General features: G+C 35.0%; 2 protein-coding genes and 1 long non-coding RNA gene across 4 annotated transcripts; 2 read left to right on the forward strand and 1 right to left on the reverse strand.

Moving 5' to 3' along the window:
• Positions 1–1,125: 1,125 nt before the first annotated feature.
• On the reverse strand, positions 1,126–16,110 carry LOC121249799. Its single transcript, XR_005937652.1, has 3 exons — positions 15,979–16,110; positions 9,539–9,544; positions 1,126–1,137 (listed from the first exon to the last, which is right to left on the reverse strand). It is a non-coding gene; the product is annotated as an uncharacterized LOC121249799 (long non-coding RNA).
• Positions 5,354–6,569, forward strand: LOC121249798 (transcription factor PRE6-like). Its single transcript, XM_041148600.1, has 2 exons — positions 5,354–5,757; positions 6,196–6,569. Exons 1-2 carry the CDS (start codon positions 5,638–5,640, stop codon positions 6,349–6,351), a joined length of 276 nt encoding a protein of 91 aa, XP_041004534.1. The 5' UTR covers positions 5,354–5,637; the 3' UTR covers positions 6,352–6,569.
• On the forward strand, positions 11,039–16,658 carry LOC121249797 (binding partner of ACD11 1-like). 2 transcript variants are annotated; one of them, XM_041148597.1, is made up of 5 exons: positions 11,039–11,174; positions 13,136–13,295; positions 14,679–14,754; positions 15,539–15,652; positions 16,027–16,658. In XM_041148597.1, exons 2-5 carry the CDS (start codon positions 13,180–13,182, stop codon positions 16,492–16,494), a joined length of 774 nt encoding a protein of 257 aa, XP_041004531.1. In that variant the 5' UTR covers positions 11,039–11,174; positions 13,136–13,179; the 3' UTR covers positions 16,495–16,658. The 2 variants fall into 2 exon arrangements, with proteins under 2 accessions (XP_041004531.1, XP_041004532.1); XM_041148598.1 differs by lacking the exon at positions 11,039–11,174 and adding an exon at positions 12,957–13,019.
• Positions 16,659–17,349: the final 691 nt, after the last annotated feature.

The following is a 17,349-nucleotide window of genomic DNA, read 5'->3' on the forward strand; positions in this document are numbered from 1 at the left end:
TTGATTTATGAAGAGGGCCCAAGAGGCATGCTGCCAGCCAGCATCAAGGCATGCATGCGTGGGGCTCTCATGCATTGCAATGTATGGGGATCAAGGGGGGCGCGCACAAGCAGCGAGGCGCTACAATGGTTGGGAAATTGAAAAATAAAACTCAGAAAGCGCGCCCACCATGATTCGAACTAGTGCCAACCGGTTGGAGAAGAAACAAGGCAACCGGTGTCATTAGGCAACAAGCAGTATATATATACTTATTCCGAATAGTTTTCAGAATTATAAAAAATAATAATTTTTTATTCATAACTTTTGGTCATCTATAAATAGATTCATTGACCTACCATTTGAAGATAGGATAATAAAATTTCGAATTCTCTCTCTCTCTTCCAAAATTTTCACTTCTTTAATACTTGTTAGAACTTGTTAGAATCTATTTGTTTTCGAGAGAACAGATTTTTAATTTCTTGGTTGAATAACAAAATCTGAGAGTATTCGAAATCTAATTTCGTGTGTGCATAATGAAGTTAGACAAATAGACTTGTTCAGTGATGATGTAATTTAATATTTAAATAATAATTAAGATATTTGTTATGATAGACGTAATTTTGTTTTATTGACTGAATGATAAACTAAATGTGGGTTTTTCGTTGGTTCATAGGTGTTAGGTGGGAGTTAATGATTTTAATAAAGAATGATTCCCTGATTCACAAAAATGGAGAGATCAGTTTGTCTTGGTTTGTAATTGATGATGATGTATTGATGTTACTCATGATACCAAGCAAGTGAATAGGTACGGGTAAGGAGGAATGAAAGGGACACAACTTTTATAAAATTATTATATTATCCTACTTCATGGCTTCATCATATAATAATAAATTATATATCCTACTTCATGGTTTCCTGGCTTTTTCATTTCCCACCCCTCCTCTCCACTCCGTTTTCTAAACCCTTGAGACCCCCATCCGTGCAGCTCGGTATCACCGCAGCCCATCAATCTTCCCCACTGGTAAGTACAAGCCTCTCTCATCTATCTCTCTCTTCGGCAAGACAGGGATGTCATTGCGTCATCGCCTGTCATCGACATTGTTGCCCATCACCGGCAAGTACACTTCTCTCTTTGGGCTTCTCTCTGTCACTCTCTCTCTTTGGGCTCTGGGAACGGAGACAGGAGCTAAGGGTTGAGGGAAGTGAAGGAAAGAAACAAAAAAACACTAGGGACACATACGCGACATACTATTAGTATCACGTCAGTTTGTAAGATTCATTTGTGTCCTTATTGTATGTTTTTCATTATATAATAGTCCCAAGTAGACAATCATGTAATAGTTATAAATAAGTTTAGACTCTCATTTTTCTTCCTAGAAGGTCATGGGAAGGGGTCAAGCGACAAAGATCATTTTTATATTTGATCTTAATGAACTAATTCTAGATTTTCTGCGTTTGGTTGTAAGACTCAGTTGAGTTGAGCTCCATTTAATCTAATTTTAAGCTGAGTCTAACATCCAAATACCTAACTCTCAAATTATTAAACTCATTTTAACTCAAAATCTCTTTACACGTGAGACCCATAATTTTTTTCAACTTTCCATAAAAAATATTAAGCTCATCTTAACATCCAAACATACTTTAAACTCAGTTTAGATGGCTCCACATAATTCCATTCACTACTCAACCTACTACTATTCATAAAAAACTGAACTCAGCTCAACATCCAAATGCAGTAGCAAAACTATCAAATGTGAGATTAAGGTGTATGGAAGGTAACTTGTTATCTAGACATGAAACATGTATCGATGCAAGGCTGATCTAGAGGAGCTTTGCAGAGTAAATGCATGCATATATAAATTAAAAATTTAACATATTAATTACCTGCTAATTAAATTAAAAAGTTTTTGTGCGCACAGTGAGTTCTATCCTAAACGTTGTTTTTTAAAAAGAAATGTTTGGTTCATAGATCATAAAAAAAAAATTAAATTTATTATTGTGGTACATTAATATAATATATTGTAGATTTTTTTTAATTTTTTTTACTCATGTAAAATAGATATAATGCGATCTTATATTTTGATACTAGTATCGTTTCGGGATAGTCAATATATAATAAATTAATTATATATGTATAAATTATATTTCAAAATAATATCAATACAATTCTTAAAAAGTTAAAACACATATTTATAAAACTCAATAATGGTTCTAAGTTCTCAATCCAATTATTTAAAAAAATAATTACTCATCTTCATCATAAAAAGGGAAGTAATGATTTGATTTTAAGTTCTCAAGAAAAAGTGATTAAAAATAGTTAAGAAAATAATTTTCAGATGTAAGATTGAGTAAAAATTATGAAAAAAATAGGATTTTTACATTAATTACAAAAAAATAATTTCAATTACTATATTTTCCACATCAATTACTATATCGGTACGCTAAATACCGACTGTATGGCGAATATGGTACGAAATTGAAAACACTTTCATGAGTATCCGACGATGAAGCTGGTCGGTGAAGCAAGAGAATTTCAAACGGTTAATGATATTTACGCATTAGCAGAAGCATTAATTAGAGGTAATAAAGACAGTTTAACTTGCGATGAAGAAAGTAAGCTGCATATCATGCTTTATAAGACATCATTAGTTAAATGTCGGAGATTCAAACGCACTTCTGCCGCTATGTTAATTAAACAAAACAAACGGCAAATAATGGGTTTAGAATTGTAGGTATATACGTACGTAGTTAATTTATACTTGATCACAGCATGCACTTCATGTGTATATATATATATATATATATATATATATATATTATAATCTTGTATCTAATAAGAAAGAAAATCAGCAGATCAAATAAAATGGATATTTGTGGCCGGAGAATACGCAGGCATGCATCTACCGAATCAAATATCCGGATATGGATTGTCCGATCAGACTCGATCGTGATAATGAATATTACTTTCAACGTTACAATATTTTTCAATTAAAAAAAAAAAAAAAAGAGAGAGAGAGAAGAAACAATGTTTAAGCAGCAAGAAAGGGCATTCGATCAACTAGCTATTAATTAATTAATTAATAGGGAACTCCGCATGCACTGGCGAGACTGCATGAGCTAGGGAGGGAAGCCAGATCAGTCAAAGAAAAACTCTTTGAAACTCATCATCATTTTTATCCTTTTTCATCATTGGGTTCCAACTGACCCCCAACTACCAACTTCCAATCGATTTTTCTACGAGATTCATGGAAGCCGACTGAAGTCCTTCAGTTTACACTTGTAAGGAAAAAGAAAGGGAAGAAATTAAAGCCTACTTAAAGAGAAAAAGAGGATCAGCAACTGCATGCGGACCCCTATTATATAGTTGCAACCACAATATTTGAAACGAGGAATTATTAGGAATCACCCAACCACCCAACACCCTCCTTACCCTTCTCCCAAAATAAAAGATGATGAATGGATGTTATATACGATCATCCATGCGTACGTCACTATAAGAAAAGAAAAATTAGTATTTGTAATAGATTATTTGTCATTAAAATATACTCATTTTGAAAAAAAAATAACTAGTTACAATTAAATAATTTTTTTTTTGTAGCCACGTGTACCCACGTACTTAAGATAAAAACTGATAAATATAGAGATTTTGAATATCCTTGGAACGAGATCATCTCGTGATGAGCGAGAGGTAAATGTATACAAGTTGTGATTCTTTTTTGAGTGTAGCGAATTCACTTTGCTGGCCTGCTATATACTACTTGTCACATTCAAGGTCATGCATGTACAAAAAAGTGGGGGAAAAGTCACATGTACAAGGACAACAGGCCGGAAATCAGCTAATGAGATTGTATGATGTCGATTGTATAAAAACTCACATGTTGCTTTAGTCAATTTTCTTTCTAATAGGAGGCTAGCTAGGCATATATGCAACGAGCCGTCTAATAATTAGTCTTATATATAGACTTTTCTGTACAGAAGCACAGCATGAATGCATGCATGTGAACTGCATGGCCGGATTACCGTCACAAATTATGACCATTTACAATAATAATTAGCGGCGGGAAATACAAATTTTTTTCTTCTTGTTCAAAGTTCAAACGCTTAACTCCGGCCCGAATATCGAGCCATGCACAAAAGTATATAGCTAGTAAAAGACTAATATATATAATTAATTAATTAATTAGCTCCCTAGCTGGCTAGCTAGCTATATATTAATCTTTTTACCGCCCTTCTTAAGTACTTGGAACTATCTAGAGATTGTCAAAAGCCTTTTCATGGCGCAAATTACGTCGAGCGGTATCATCTTGAAAATGACCTTTTCTTCCGGCCCCTAGGTAACAACTAATTGCTGGTTGTCGGTAAAAATTGAATCAGGTTTTAGTAATATTAGAACCAACCAATCGAGAGGAAAAAGGAGTACTGGATCCTTCATGGGGGTCGCCTAATTTTATGGATACACGTGACTGTGCTTTTGACGTATGAAGACATGGAAATTTCGCATCGATCTATCCTCGTCTTAGGAACCTCTTCTTCCCAATATATAAGATATATGTACTTGTACTAAGACATAAGAGTAGCCACGTGTCATGTCGTGTCTCTAGGCCAGGGAAATGGCATGTGACCCGAACCCTTGACAAGCAAGGGAGGGTACCCTACACTCGACGTAGTTAATAATGTACTTGTACCAATTGCAAACAACGAAGAAAAACAATTATACATATAATGTGTGTGGGAGAGGACCAGGTAGATATAAATTGTTATTCCCCCTAACATGTAGGAGAAAAAAAATGAGTGTCGTACGTGTAATAATTAACTAAATTCTCATATGCAAATATCATTAATATTATTTAGGATTAGTTTAATTGTGATTAAGCTAACCTTATCTTAACGTATAAAAACAATTAAAAAGCATCGGTTGAGATCCTCTTGACTACAACCTTTCCTCCAACTTACGTTTTAATTAACCAATGACAGTATTCCATGCAGGACTTTGGACCAAGAGAATAAGACTTAAGTGCCCTGAAACAAAGGAGCGCAGATTCATATGGGTAACAGTAGTCAAAATATTATGATATTTTGGCAGCCTGTAATTTGTTGATGCAAATGGGGTGATAGTACCTGATTAGAGAGGATCAGTGTCCTATGATCACATGGCCTTGCGCATTGAGGGATCTACATGAAGGCCCACTTTGTTAGCTCAAAAACAAACATATTTCTTTAAGCCCACTTGAGATCAAACCCCAAGTTGGGAACATACACATTTACTACATTAGAATTAAGTCTATGCTCTCTCTCTCTCTCTCTCTCGAAAACACAAGCCTACTCCGACACTGCTTTCTCCCATGCACTTGTCTTCTTCACATCCAACATCACCGTCCATGTTATTGTACTGATCTCTCTCGATCGGTCCATTTCCTCTGTGTGGTCCTCCTCTTTATATCTCTAGACTCTCTTTTAACTTTCTACATGTCTTCATAGCTTATATCCGACTTTAGTCTTTCTTCTTTTTCTTCTTCTTACTCTGTTGCTTCTTCTTGTTAAGCCTACTACCTTTCGTTTCAGGAAAACTTGTTTCTATTGTCTCTTTTTGGATATATATTTCGATCTCCAGCCATATTATATTTTTCAGGCTCGTACTTTGAAACAAACACAGCGACGATGTCTAGCAGAAGGTCGAGGCAGTCGGGGACTTCGAGGATCACGGATGACCAAATCATCGAGCTCGTTTCCAAGTTACGCCAATTTGTTCCTGAGATTCGCAATAGGCGCTCTGACAAGGTGATTTAACTCTCTCTCTCTCTCTCTGGAAGTCCGTAGACCCAACTGCAGAAAACTAGTGTGCAAATGTAACACTGTAACAGGCTATGAGTCACATGTAAACACTGCCATAATATAATAGGATTCGTGTGGATAGATCCAAATTTGACCCGGGTTTTAAGGAAACTACTTCAATTCAAAACATATTCATGGCTGTTGACGTCCTCATTGACCCTTGCTTAACAGTGATCTTTTGTTTGTACCGACGGTGCGTCTGTGATCTGTAGTTAGTACAGAAATTGGAGCTAGAAATATATATAGAATACTGCTAAATTCAGTTTATTTGCTTTCCTGTATGGCCTAAACCATATATATACAGTAAATGAAGATTGCAAAAGATATATATCGTATCTTGATCAAGAAAGTGGTCGCTGATTTGGGTTTGACTTTCTTGTGCAGGTACCTGCGTCTAAGGTTCTACAAGAGACCTGCAACTACATCAGAAGCTTGCACAGAGAGGTGGATGACCTGAGCCAGCGACTGTCCCAGCTTTTGGCTACAATTGATGCTGACAGCGAGGAGGCTTCGATAATAAGGAGTTTAATTGCGCAATGAAAACTCATTTCCTATGCTATATATATTATATATATATATATATATATATATATATATATATAGTTGTGCTTTTATCTAGGTTTTGGTCACTAGATCTAACAGTGCATGGCTAGTGTATTTCAGATTTCCAGCGTGAATAGATCACGCTGTAATTAGTCGTATATTAATAAAAGGACTTGCACTAGCTAGCATTGCATGCATGCCTCTTTTACATGCAAGTAGTACTTGCTCATGTACTGTTTCAAAAAAAAAGAAAAAAGTACTTGCTCATGTACTGTTTTTTTTTTTCCCTGGATTCCAGTTCTTTTAAGTTATGACTTCATTTATAATATTGACATGCATGCTAAAAGGTTGACATCATGATGATCGGTACAAGGGTATGGCGTACTTGAGTTGAAAGCAAAATGAGGCTTATAATTTCTTAATGGTCAGTACAATTGGCAAATATGGTACTACTGTTAATTAAACTTATAAGCTTTTGTTGGTAATTACATCAGGATGCTCATGCGTTGCACAACGTCACGAGAGTACCCGAAACATCTTATGGGAGTGATTTAATGAAGCCTTTTGTTTTCTTATGGACATCGGTTTTATTATCACTCGACAAGCTAGGGAACATCTACGTACGTACACCAAAAATAACGACAATAAAAATAAAAATATATATATTTTTAATATATCTAGTTCTAATTTGCTGATAATGTGAGAAATTAACGAAGCTGGGGTAAATATTAACATACTCCGTTTCATGGTTTACGCGATACTTTCTGGCTAATTAAATGTTATCCTCCACGCCCAATAAGTTTACTAAAAAAAATATGAAATACGTTGTGCAAATGATCTTGTTGATCAAAAGGCTAGGACACATAAACTGCGCCCATGCATATATTGCGAAGCCTAGGTAATTACATGACCTAACAACTCTATGCTGATGAAAGAGTGCATGCATGACTACTTGATCTGCACCATTCATCAAACGTCTGTGAAATATTTGATGGTAGTATAATATATATATTTACTTTTGCATAGAACCCGCCGAATTGTTCATTGGGACGTTGAATGGTATAATATGTAGGCCAGAGCTGCCTGCACAGGAACTTCTTCGAACAGATTTATGCACATCTGCGGTGATTTTTTCGACCAACGGGCCGGAGAAGCTAGCTGGGACTAAAAATTTCTATAAACATCATGTATCTAAATCAAACACAACATCTAGAGACACAAACGAAACATGTCGGTAATGAAGACAATATAGCTATGTACGTATATATAGGCATGTGCGCGCGCGCGCATGATCAGAGAAAACTGGGAAAAAATCTCATTGGCTAGGAGATCACTCAGAGTTTAATCTGGATATGTTGGAAGCCATGGGACAATAGTACTGATAAGTATTAGAGTAAATAAACAGCTCCGTTAAGATTCCGCACGACACGACTATGTCTTAAAAGGTGAAAATGATTGAGATTGGTCATCAACTATATATCTGACCATGTATATATATACACTTCGCCTCATAATATTGTCATTAGGTCATCGAGAGTTTTAGAGCATCTTTAATCAATTAGTCAAAGGTTAAATCCATCACATATTTAACTATTAGATCCTAAAATATCATAACAATGGATTAGTTAAAATTCAAATATTTAGACTTTAACTACAGTGAACAGCAAAATCATTTCCAAATTTATTAGTTATTGTAAATATACCAAATGTATATTTTATTATTTATTTCTCTTTCTCCTTTCTAACATCAACTGCTTCTTCGTTCTCTCTAAAAAAAAACAGAGCCTTACCAACACTCGTGCACGCATATACCAATTGGCTTTTCTGTTATTTAATTATTTTTTATTTTTTGGAATGACAATTAGCATTAGATGACAATTGAAAAAAATATAATTTTTTAATCCATAATTTAGTAGAATATTATTAATAATTAAAATATAATTGGTAAAATATGGTAAAAGATGATAAAATAAAATAAAATAATAATTAAAAAAATTAAATATTTTTTTAAATATTAATTACTCATTACTATATAATAAATAAATAAATAATTCAATATAAGGATTTGATGTGAATTGTCAAAGCTAAATTTATTTTATATTATTTTATTGTTATATAATAAGAAAATAATTATTTTAATATGAGGACTTATATATGTGAATGGAATAATCAAAAGTTAAATTTCTTTTATATTTATCAAAAGTGTTCTCTAATTTTAACTAATCTATTGAAGATGCTCTAAAGACACCAAAGCTAGCTAGTTATTTCCTGATTCAAATTAAAAAAGAAATATATATGGTAGTTTGTTTAAAACTGCGTCTCGATCGTGATATGGACATCCCAGTTCAAGTTTCCCCGTTCATATATACGTACATTCGGCAACTCTCACATAGTCACATTTTCTTAAAAATAATCTTTTTTTATTTGGATGAGAAAGTGACATGATTTAAAATTGACTATTTTGCAAGGGGGTACTACAACTTTTGTTCCTGTATAAACTGTAAATTCATGTGGCATGCAACCCATGAGACCATGATATCATGACATGACATACATGCATCACTAAATTGACATGCACAACCGACATTAATTCCCGAGTCTCATCATGCAGAGTCTGTAAACTGAAAAGTGTTCAATATTAAAGATATTTAAAAGATGAAAACTTGAAGAAAAGAAGAGAAGAGAAAAGAAAGACGAGCAGCCATGTCCGGCCTCCCCTAAATTAGGATGTGATCATGCAACCATGTGTGTCGACAGTCCATGCGGCCGCCCGTCCTTAGATTGTGGAGTGGTGATCGATATGCGATCATGCCCCAAAAATTGAGGTGTCGCGGAGCAATCAACCCCACCCCCCCCCCCCCCCCCCCCCCCCCCCCCCCCCCGAAACTGCGTGTGGTAATATAGTGGTAGTAGTACTCATGCAGCCACCCTGGCCTCATTCTTGGGACGGACGGATGTGGTACTAGATCGTGCAGCCATCGGCCTTCTCTAAAATAAATCTGAGATTTTTTAATTGTTTATTTATAGTTTTTAATTTTTTAGCTCAATTGTTTTCTTTTCAAATTCTTAAAGAGTTTGCATGGCATGATTATGATCTGCGTTATGTTAGTGGCTGACTTGGAAACTGTCAAGGATACTTCTACATCAAGCAGAGACGTCAGTACCTCGATCGTCCTGATCTAACATTTTCCTTAAATTCTAGTTAACGTTTTCATGTTATACATCAAGTAGAGATGCTCTGACGCTCAAGTTAGATTGACCCTATCAGTGAGAGACTGCGACACCGAAACCCCTGGCTATTCATAGTTTCTACCCATCTTCTCGTGCGGTGCGTCTCAGGCGGGATGCCATCTTTTCTCAATTGCCTTTAATGCTTTGCCGTTTTCAAAAAAATCTCTGACCTGTAATAAATTATAAAATTTATTTTATTACATAATATATTTAACATATTACGTTAATTCACGTTGTCAATTTAATTTGTACATTTTTTTTATTTTCTCTTATTTTGTGCGCCTTCCACGTGTCGATTCATCATTTCTCTTTATCATATGAAGCTAATGGGCTAGTGATGGGCAAGTGTAGGCCGTCTGTTCAATGGCTTTTCCATGTCCCTTCTTCCGCTACGACCCATATGTATATGGCCCATAGTGTCCCCACATATTTGCCCTTCTCAACGAGTCTTGAGCCCACAAAGATCTCTAGATTCTGGAAGTGATATGCATTTCAAGCTCTATTACCGAAAAAGTTTAGTTTGTCCAATTTTCAGTATATATTTTTTGGAACGTGTAATACTATATATAGTAGGGTGTTGTTTTCGTGTATTCCCTCTTAAAAAAAGTGAAGATCATTATTTAAAAACTAATTTTTTTTATATATATATTAAATTTATCTATTTTTTTAAAGAAAATATACAGACTGCAGCACATTCTTAAAATATAAATTATCATTTTTCTTTTTTGAATGAGTTATTTTAACTGTTAATTTTATGGCACCATATTATAAGTAGCTCGGTTTGGATACAAAAATTCATTTAACTCATCTCATTTAATCGTTATAATCTTTTTAAATTCTTATAAAAAAATATAATAAACAATTTAATTATTTTAAATTTTAAAATAATAATAATATTAAAAAATATTTTTTATTTAATTTTTAATTTTATCTCATCTTAATTCATTATCGAACCTCCCCTAAAATTATTGATGTGGATGATTCTCCATCATATAACACTTGACAAAATCTAAAATTTGTCTGCTCAACTAACTCCATATATGTTAGGTGGAATTAGCGTTGCACATCAACTTGCTTGCTTTCTTTCTTCCTTCATTCTAACGTTACGTCCTCCTTCAGTCGTCATCCAAATGAACTGATAATATAAAGTAAGGTGAAAAAATGAAAAAATCTATTCGTTATTTTATTTTAACGTTTTTTTATTAGTTAATGATGTGATATTAAATGATAAATTTATAAATAAAATATAATAAATAAAAATTTTATGTATAATTACTTTTACATATTCTTATACATATTTCATTAATGTGATTGACATCATTATTTTTTTAATATAAAATAATTAATTTGATCAATTATATCAATAAAATATATAAAAAATACACAAAAATAAACTATACATAACATAACTCTTTAATAAATAAATAGTCTCCAAATAAGGGTCGACACGCGCTCTATTGTCGGTGGGAGTAGCAAATTCGATACAAACACCCTTAACCCCAGTAGCAACATAAAAAGGAGTTTAGGATTTAAAGCCACTCTCTTCGTCTCGTCTCTCGCTCACAGGTGCTTTCTCTGATCAAGAACAGGTATGTGCAAAGGATCTCCTTCATAAAATTCACAACTTTAGAGTTTTTGGTCTCCAATCTTTCAAGTTTGCACGAACTGATGTTCGTCCTGTTCCTAGTTCAAGAAACTCTTGATGAAGTTCTAATCTGTATAACTATTTGGAGTCCTGCCCTGACATTCCCACTTCAAAATATGAATTTCAGAATATGTTGGTACAATTTAGTCTGTTTCTTTGCCTTTTTTTTTTTTTTTCCTGCTAATGAGTTAGTTTCATTTGGACAATGAGATGAGTTGATTTTAGATAAAAGTTGGTAGTTAATAAAATATTATTAAAATATTATTTTTTAATATTATTATTTTTTTGAAATTTAAAAAAATTGAATTGTTTATTATATTTTATGTTGGAATTTGAAAAAATTATAATGATGAGATGAGATGAGATGAAACCGTTTCTGTATTCAAAAGGGGCCTTAATGATGCTATTAGTTTGTAAGTTTGTAGAAAAACTCAGGGCTTGCTTAGATAGTGAAATGAGATGAAATTGTTTTAGATGAGTTGAATAAAATATTGTTAGAATATTATTTATTAATATTATTATTGTTTTGAGATTTGAAAAAGTTGAATTGTTTATTATATTTTGTGCGAAAATTTGATAAAGTTGTAATGATAGGATGAGATGAAATGAAACCATCTTTGTATCCAAACAAGGCGTTTCTTGGACCAGTTTTAATCATGTGTGATCATTTTGTCGTGAATAGTAGAATTTCTAATGGTTGCTTTATTTTTTATTTGTTCGTTAGAACCTGCCCTTTTGGGAATCCCTTTGTTTCCAAGATGTTATTCAAAAGAATCAACTTGTTCCTAATTACCCTAGCCGAATCCCCCACAACCCCTTTGTTTACGAGGCACTATGCTCATTTTAGAGAAGTTGAATATCTCTCCTTTAAGTCATGCCACGGTTCTACTTTAGCCAAAGTTCAATCTTTTTCCCCCCTTGCATTGTTTGACTTGTTTTGATGCTTGCAATGCAAGTTCAACTTTACTTTTAGAAATTGCTTGCTACTAAATTTTATGATTGCCCCAAGGTTTTGTTCTCCTTATTTTTGGTTCCTTTTGGTTGGAAAACCCTTATCATTCACGTTAGTAATTGTTATTGAGAGAGAATCACCAAATGGTGTGCAGTTGTTTTTTTGTGAAGCCATGTATTATACTTGCTAAATGCTGGAAGCGCCTGCACTGAAAACCGCCTTTTAGTTTTATGGCGGTTATTTCCGATGTGGGCCCGGTCCATATTGTGGTACCATTTTACTTTTCTTAATTGTATTTCTCTACATTGTATTATCTGTGACGAGAAAATTCTTAGGGACCTCCACCCCTTCCTTCTGTATTTCTCATTGTAGTTTAATGAAATGATTAGTATCTTTAGACAGTCATGCATATGTGTGGTTCTTGTATATTTCCCGTGTACTTGGCTTCGCCTAATTTTAATAAAATTCCTATTTACTGATAAAAAGAAAGTATAATGAAATGATTGCCTGTAAAATTCTTGTTTCTGATGTTTACCTATCTAAAAAAGAAATGATTGCCATTCTTCTTACTTATAAAAAAAAGAAATGATTGCCCTTAAAAACAAAGAAGATGTTGGAAGCACCAAGTTATGTTGGTCATCATAGGCTTTGCTTAATGAGGGGATTGTTGATAAGAGTTGGGGACCACTAAGGTATGCCCCTCAGGAATCAGGATCACCACATATAGGAAGCCTGCCCAAGATGATAATGCCTTCTATCCCTTTTTGATATTTTTCTTATCCTTAATGTCTGTTCCTCCAAGATATGGACTTTATATACCAAAATGAAAAAGTAATGGTATGCAGTGCTTTCATCATTCTCAAGTGTTGAATGAACCAAAATGGTTCTTATGTGATCATTTTCCTTTTCTTGAACTAAGATGCTGAGATTTTATGTTATATATCATTTTCCAGGTTCAGTCCTATCCCAACATTTTTCTTTTTGAAATTTCAAGAGAATGCACCCTGCTGGTTACACTGCTGAAGTTACAAGCTTATCTCCTAAAGTAACAGAGAATGATGTTTACAATTTTTTCGCTTACTGTGGTGCAATTGAGGGAGTTGAAATTGTCAGGTAAAGCTCATCTACCCTGCTTCTAGTTGCTGAAAATAAATTCACTTATTGATTCAATCTCCACAATGGTGGTTCAGTCCATGATTATAGTTGGAATTTGTGTCCAATCTATTTGGGAACAATGAAAAGCAGCAATGCCATTGTGGAACTTGAAAATGATTCACATTATGCATGGATGCCTATTTATGATTAACTTCACTTAGCCTTCATATAATCATGATATAGAATGGGATCATTAATGATATGTCACATTGGTTTGTTGAGTACTATGAATTTTAGGATTTCAGGATATAAAATAAGTTATATGTTTGACTTTCGGTTCTTGTTGACTGAAATAATTTCCTTGATTGCCCCACCCCACATTTATGAACTTGTAAACAATGACGATGATAAATTCAAATATGCACTTTATCAGTGCTATCTTGAAAGGCCCAAATCTATGAAGAAAACAACATTTTTGACAACGAGAAACCTGGAGAGTGTGCAAACATAACATGTCTGTTACCTGATTAAACTCCGGATTCGTATAACAGATCAGTTTGATCATCGGTTCTCCACCTATGGGACATGGCCCCTAGAATTTGTTTGTACACAAGGGTTCAAACCTTAGACCTCGGGGGAGCATACTTCCAAGATCAATGTCCTTACCACTTGAACCAACCTCAAGGTTTTAAGAAAACAAGATTGAAAAAAAAAATTAGGAATCTGGAATTTTATAAATATCTGAACTCAAATTGGGACAATAAGCTTCCATATTATCTTCTAGTTTTCTCCATTTTCTTATAACTAAAGCAACATGCCTGGTTTCTAGTAACTCATGAAAACTTTTCAGAACTTCTATACAGCGACCGTAATTATGAGCCTCTTTATTACTAGCAACTTCTCCTCCCGCGTCCTTAAAGCTATCCACTTAAAGTTGCAGTGAAATGGTTATTTGTAGTTCTGAATTGTTTATTAATCAGTTAATATTTCTTCCCTTTCTACACTCTCCTACACTCTCCTATGTGCTATTAGTTCTGAATTCGTTTATTAATCAATTAATAGTTCTTCCCTTTCTACACTCTCCTATGTGCTATTCTGCGGTTGGTCTGTGCCTTAATTGTAAAGTAAGCTTAGACTCATTTGTTTATACACAAGTGAAGAGATGACCTTAAATACTATCACCATTCAAACCCAAGAGAAATTACGCTGCATTATCATTAGTTATTGTTCATGTGCTCTTAATGCAGCCCACTTGTTATGTACTCTACTAGCTGTTGATTATTAAGGCTCCACCATTGCAGGACATAAATTCTTTGGCATCAATTGAATGTATGTTAGTAATCTTAATAGGAATTAATAAATGCTCTGAGTTGTAGAGTTGCTTTGTTTGTTGAGAAACAGATACGGTGAATGTGCTTGTACTGCATATGTGACATTTAGAGATGCTTATGCTCTGGGAACAGCTGTTTTGCTCAGTGTAAGTTGCTTTGCAGACGCTCTTCTCCCATACTTTAATGTTGTTAGGGAAACAAACTAGTGGCCTATCTATGTAATTATGTGAATACTCCAGTTTATTACCTCCCTCTACTCGTTGTCTTTATTTTTTGGCGAATTTGCAATAATAATGGTTGTTTGCTAATCATATTTGAGTTTTATCTGACTGTTAAACATTGTGCCAAGGGAGGCTGGAACTGGTTTCTACATTAATCTCAGTAGTGTAATTTGACAAGGCAAACGAGAGTCATTCTTAGAATGTCAATTTGTTCTTGCTACCTATTTTTTATAATTAGTATCTGATAAATGCTCATATGACTCAGCTTAAAATTGAAAATTTTGATATGGTTATCCCTATTCATGTTCTCCAATCAGCTCATAAATTATCAAGTGTTGCCTCATGCCTCGGGCTATGCAAGGGCTTGGCCTTAGTGCCTTGTTATTGTCTTTCTCCTTTGAAAACATTGGTAATATACTTGTATGTATTGCTAACAAGCTCTATTTATAAAAAAATGTATTGCTAATAAGCTCTCACATTTGGAGATATATAAGATATAAATCATTCAGTCCAAGTGGACTTTTATTAATTTGGATATGGCCTTTATCTTTACGTGACTGATTTTTCATGAGGTGTTGAATTGCAATGAACTGAAAGTTCTGTCCCACTTGTAATGGGTGGACAGGAACTACAGAATATCCCAATGCCATGACTATCTGACATTTCACAGAACAGTTTATTTGCTCATTGTCCATTTTTTGTGTTTCAGGGAGCTACAATTCTAGATCAATGTGTACACATACAACCTTGGGGAGCATATATCGATGAATCCGACCCTTGGAATAGTCTGTCAGTGATGCCCAGAGATGATACCAGCTCAATGGTATGCATTGATCCTTCTAGAAGTAGTATGACATGGTTGCTTGGTTCATTACAGAAATTATACTTCACTTGATAAACTTTACGCTGTGGAACATATCAACTGGAACCTTATCATGGAAATTATAAGATAGAATATTCTGATGCAGTCTCTCTTAGCATATGACGTTGAAGTTTTGCATTTTTGGCTGTTCTTAAAACAGTTTGTTTGCATATTAATTTGGGACTTGCCAACTTTTTTTTAGTGAGTAATCGGAAAGGAAATTTTTTTTTTTTTTTTTTTGGGGGGGGGGGGGGGGGGGGGGGGGGGGGGGGGGGGGGGGGGGTAACCACAATACCTGGTTATGAATGTTTGCTAAATTTGTATGGTTTTGGCAGACTATTCATATGGGACAATGCGCCTCCACCCCGGGAGAAGCAGTAACTTGTGCACAGGAAGTTGTCAAGACAATGCTAGCCAGGGGATATATTCTGGGCAAGGATGCATTAATCAAGGCCAAAGATTTTGATGAGTCCCATCGAGTCTCAGCTACCGCAGCAGCAAAGGTTGCTGAGCTAAGCAATAGAATTGGGCTCACTGATCATATTTATGCTGGCATGGAAACTTTTAAGGCTGTGGATGATAAATACCATGTTTCAGACATCACCAAATCAGCTGCTATTGTCACTGGTACAGCAGCTATCGTTGCAGCAACTGTTACAGGGAGAGCGGCAGCTGTAGCTGGTAATGCTCTAGTGAACAGCAGCTACTTTGCCAAAGGAGCACATTGGGTTTCAGACATTTTGACTCGTGCGGCCAAAGCTGCTTCTGATTTGGGTAGCCTTGATGGCGAAAAAATAGAGTGACACTGGCAGGTGTTTTAGCTTGCTTCACTTTCGTTATTGTATACAAATAAATGTCTCGTTGTTGTCTACCAGCCTAGTTCAGTGGTGGTCTTGTCTCGGAAACTGTTTCAAGATTGAAATCTTTGTGCATTAGTCAATTCACAGTATTGTATCCTGTGATTGAATGTGCCGGGCCTACACTTTGAACTTCGATTGTAAAATCTCATATTTTTAGCCATATAATTTTGTAACATGGCTGGAAATAGGGAATCCTGGTCCACCCACCGCCTTCATCGGATGCATTTTTTGTTAGCGGTAAACAAAAGTCGAGTCTTTGTCTTGTTGGATGGATGCAATGTTCTGTTTATACTGTAATTCAACTCTCGTACTCCTTGACTTTTCTGAACATGTCATTAGGCAGTCTCAACCGTCGAGCATTAATTAACAAGGCTTGCCACTCGAATAGGTTAATGGGAATTCATACTTCGTAATTTGCCGGTGTGAACATAGACCGCTCTCTGATCTGTGTGTCTGTGACCGTGATTTAAATGCAACCCATTTAAGCTGGTCGTGCGTCAGGCTTAGTCAACCTTTTCTCACAAGTTGAAGTTGCCATGGCCTGCGAGTTTGCGGCACCAGTCATGCCGAGCACCTTGCCGACATCCTTACTGTGCTTTCCTCGAGCCCGTGACACCAGGCATCCTTACTGTCCTTTCCTCGAGCCCGTGACAGCAGGCAAGCATTCTAGACACAAAGCCAAGCCAGTTGACGACTCCTACTTCCATCATTGTCATAGGACAGGGAGAATTACGTTCAGGGAGAATTAAGTTCGAACATTTGCTACATTTCTACAATTTCAGGGACAGTCTTCGGTTT

The sequence above is a fragment of the Juglans microcarpa x Juglans regia genome, chromosome 2D, assembly GCF_004785595.1.
Source record: "Juglans microcarpa x Juglans regia isolate MS1-56 chromosome 2D, Jm3101_v1.0, whole genome shotgun sequence".
Lineage (NCBI taxonomy): Eukaryota > Viridiplantae > Streptophyta > Magnoliopsida > Fagales > Juglandaceae > Juglans > Juglans microcarpa x Juglans regia.

What these genes read in the sequence shown, in the direction of transcription:
- LOC121249798 (XM_041148600.1), top strand. Translation starts at nt 5,638, where the DNA reads ATGTCTAGCAGAAGGTCGAGGCAGTCGGGGACTTCGAGGATCACGGAT. An exon ending in GCAATAGGCGCTCTGACAAG is followed by an intron (nt 5,758 to 6,195) that starts GTGATTTAACTC and finishes TTTCTTGTGCAG; the next exon opens with GTACCTGCGTCTAAGGTTCT.
- LOC121249797 (XM_041148597.1), top strand. Translation starts at nt 13,180, where the DNA reads ATGCACCCTGCTGGTTACACTGCTGAAGTTACAAGCTTATCTCCTAAA. An exon ending in GAGGGAGTTGAAATTGTCAG is followed by an intron (nt 13,296 to 14,678) that starts GTAAAGCTCATC and finishes GTTGAGAAACAG; the next exon opens with ATACGGTGAATGTGCTTGTA. An exon ending in GAGATGATACCAGCTCAATG is followed by an intron (nt 15,653 to 16,026) that starts GTATGCATTGAT and finishes TGGTTTTGGCAG; the next exon opens with ACTATTCATATGGGACAATG.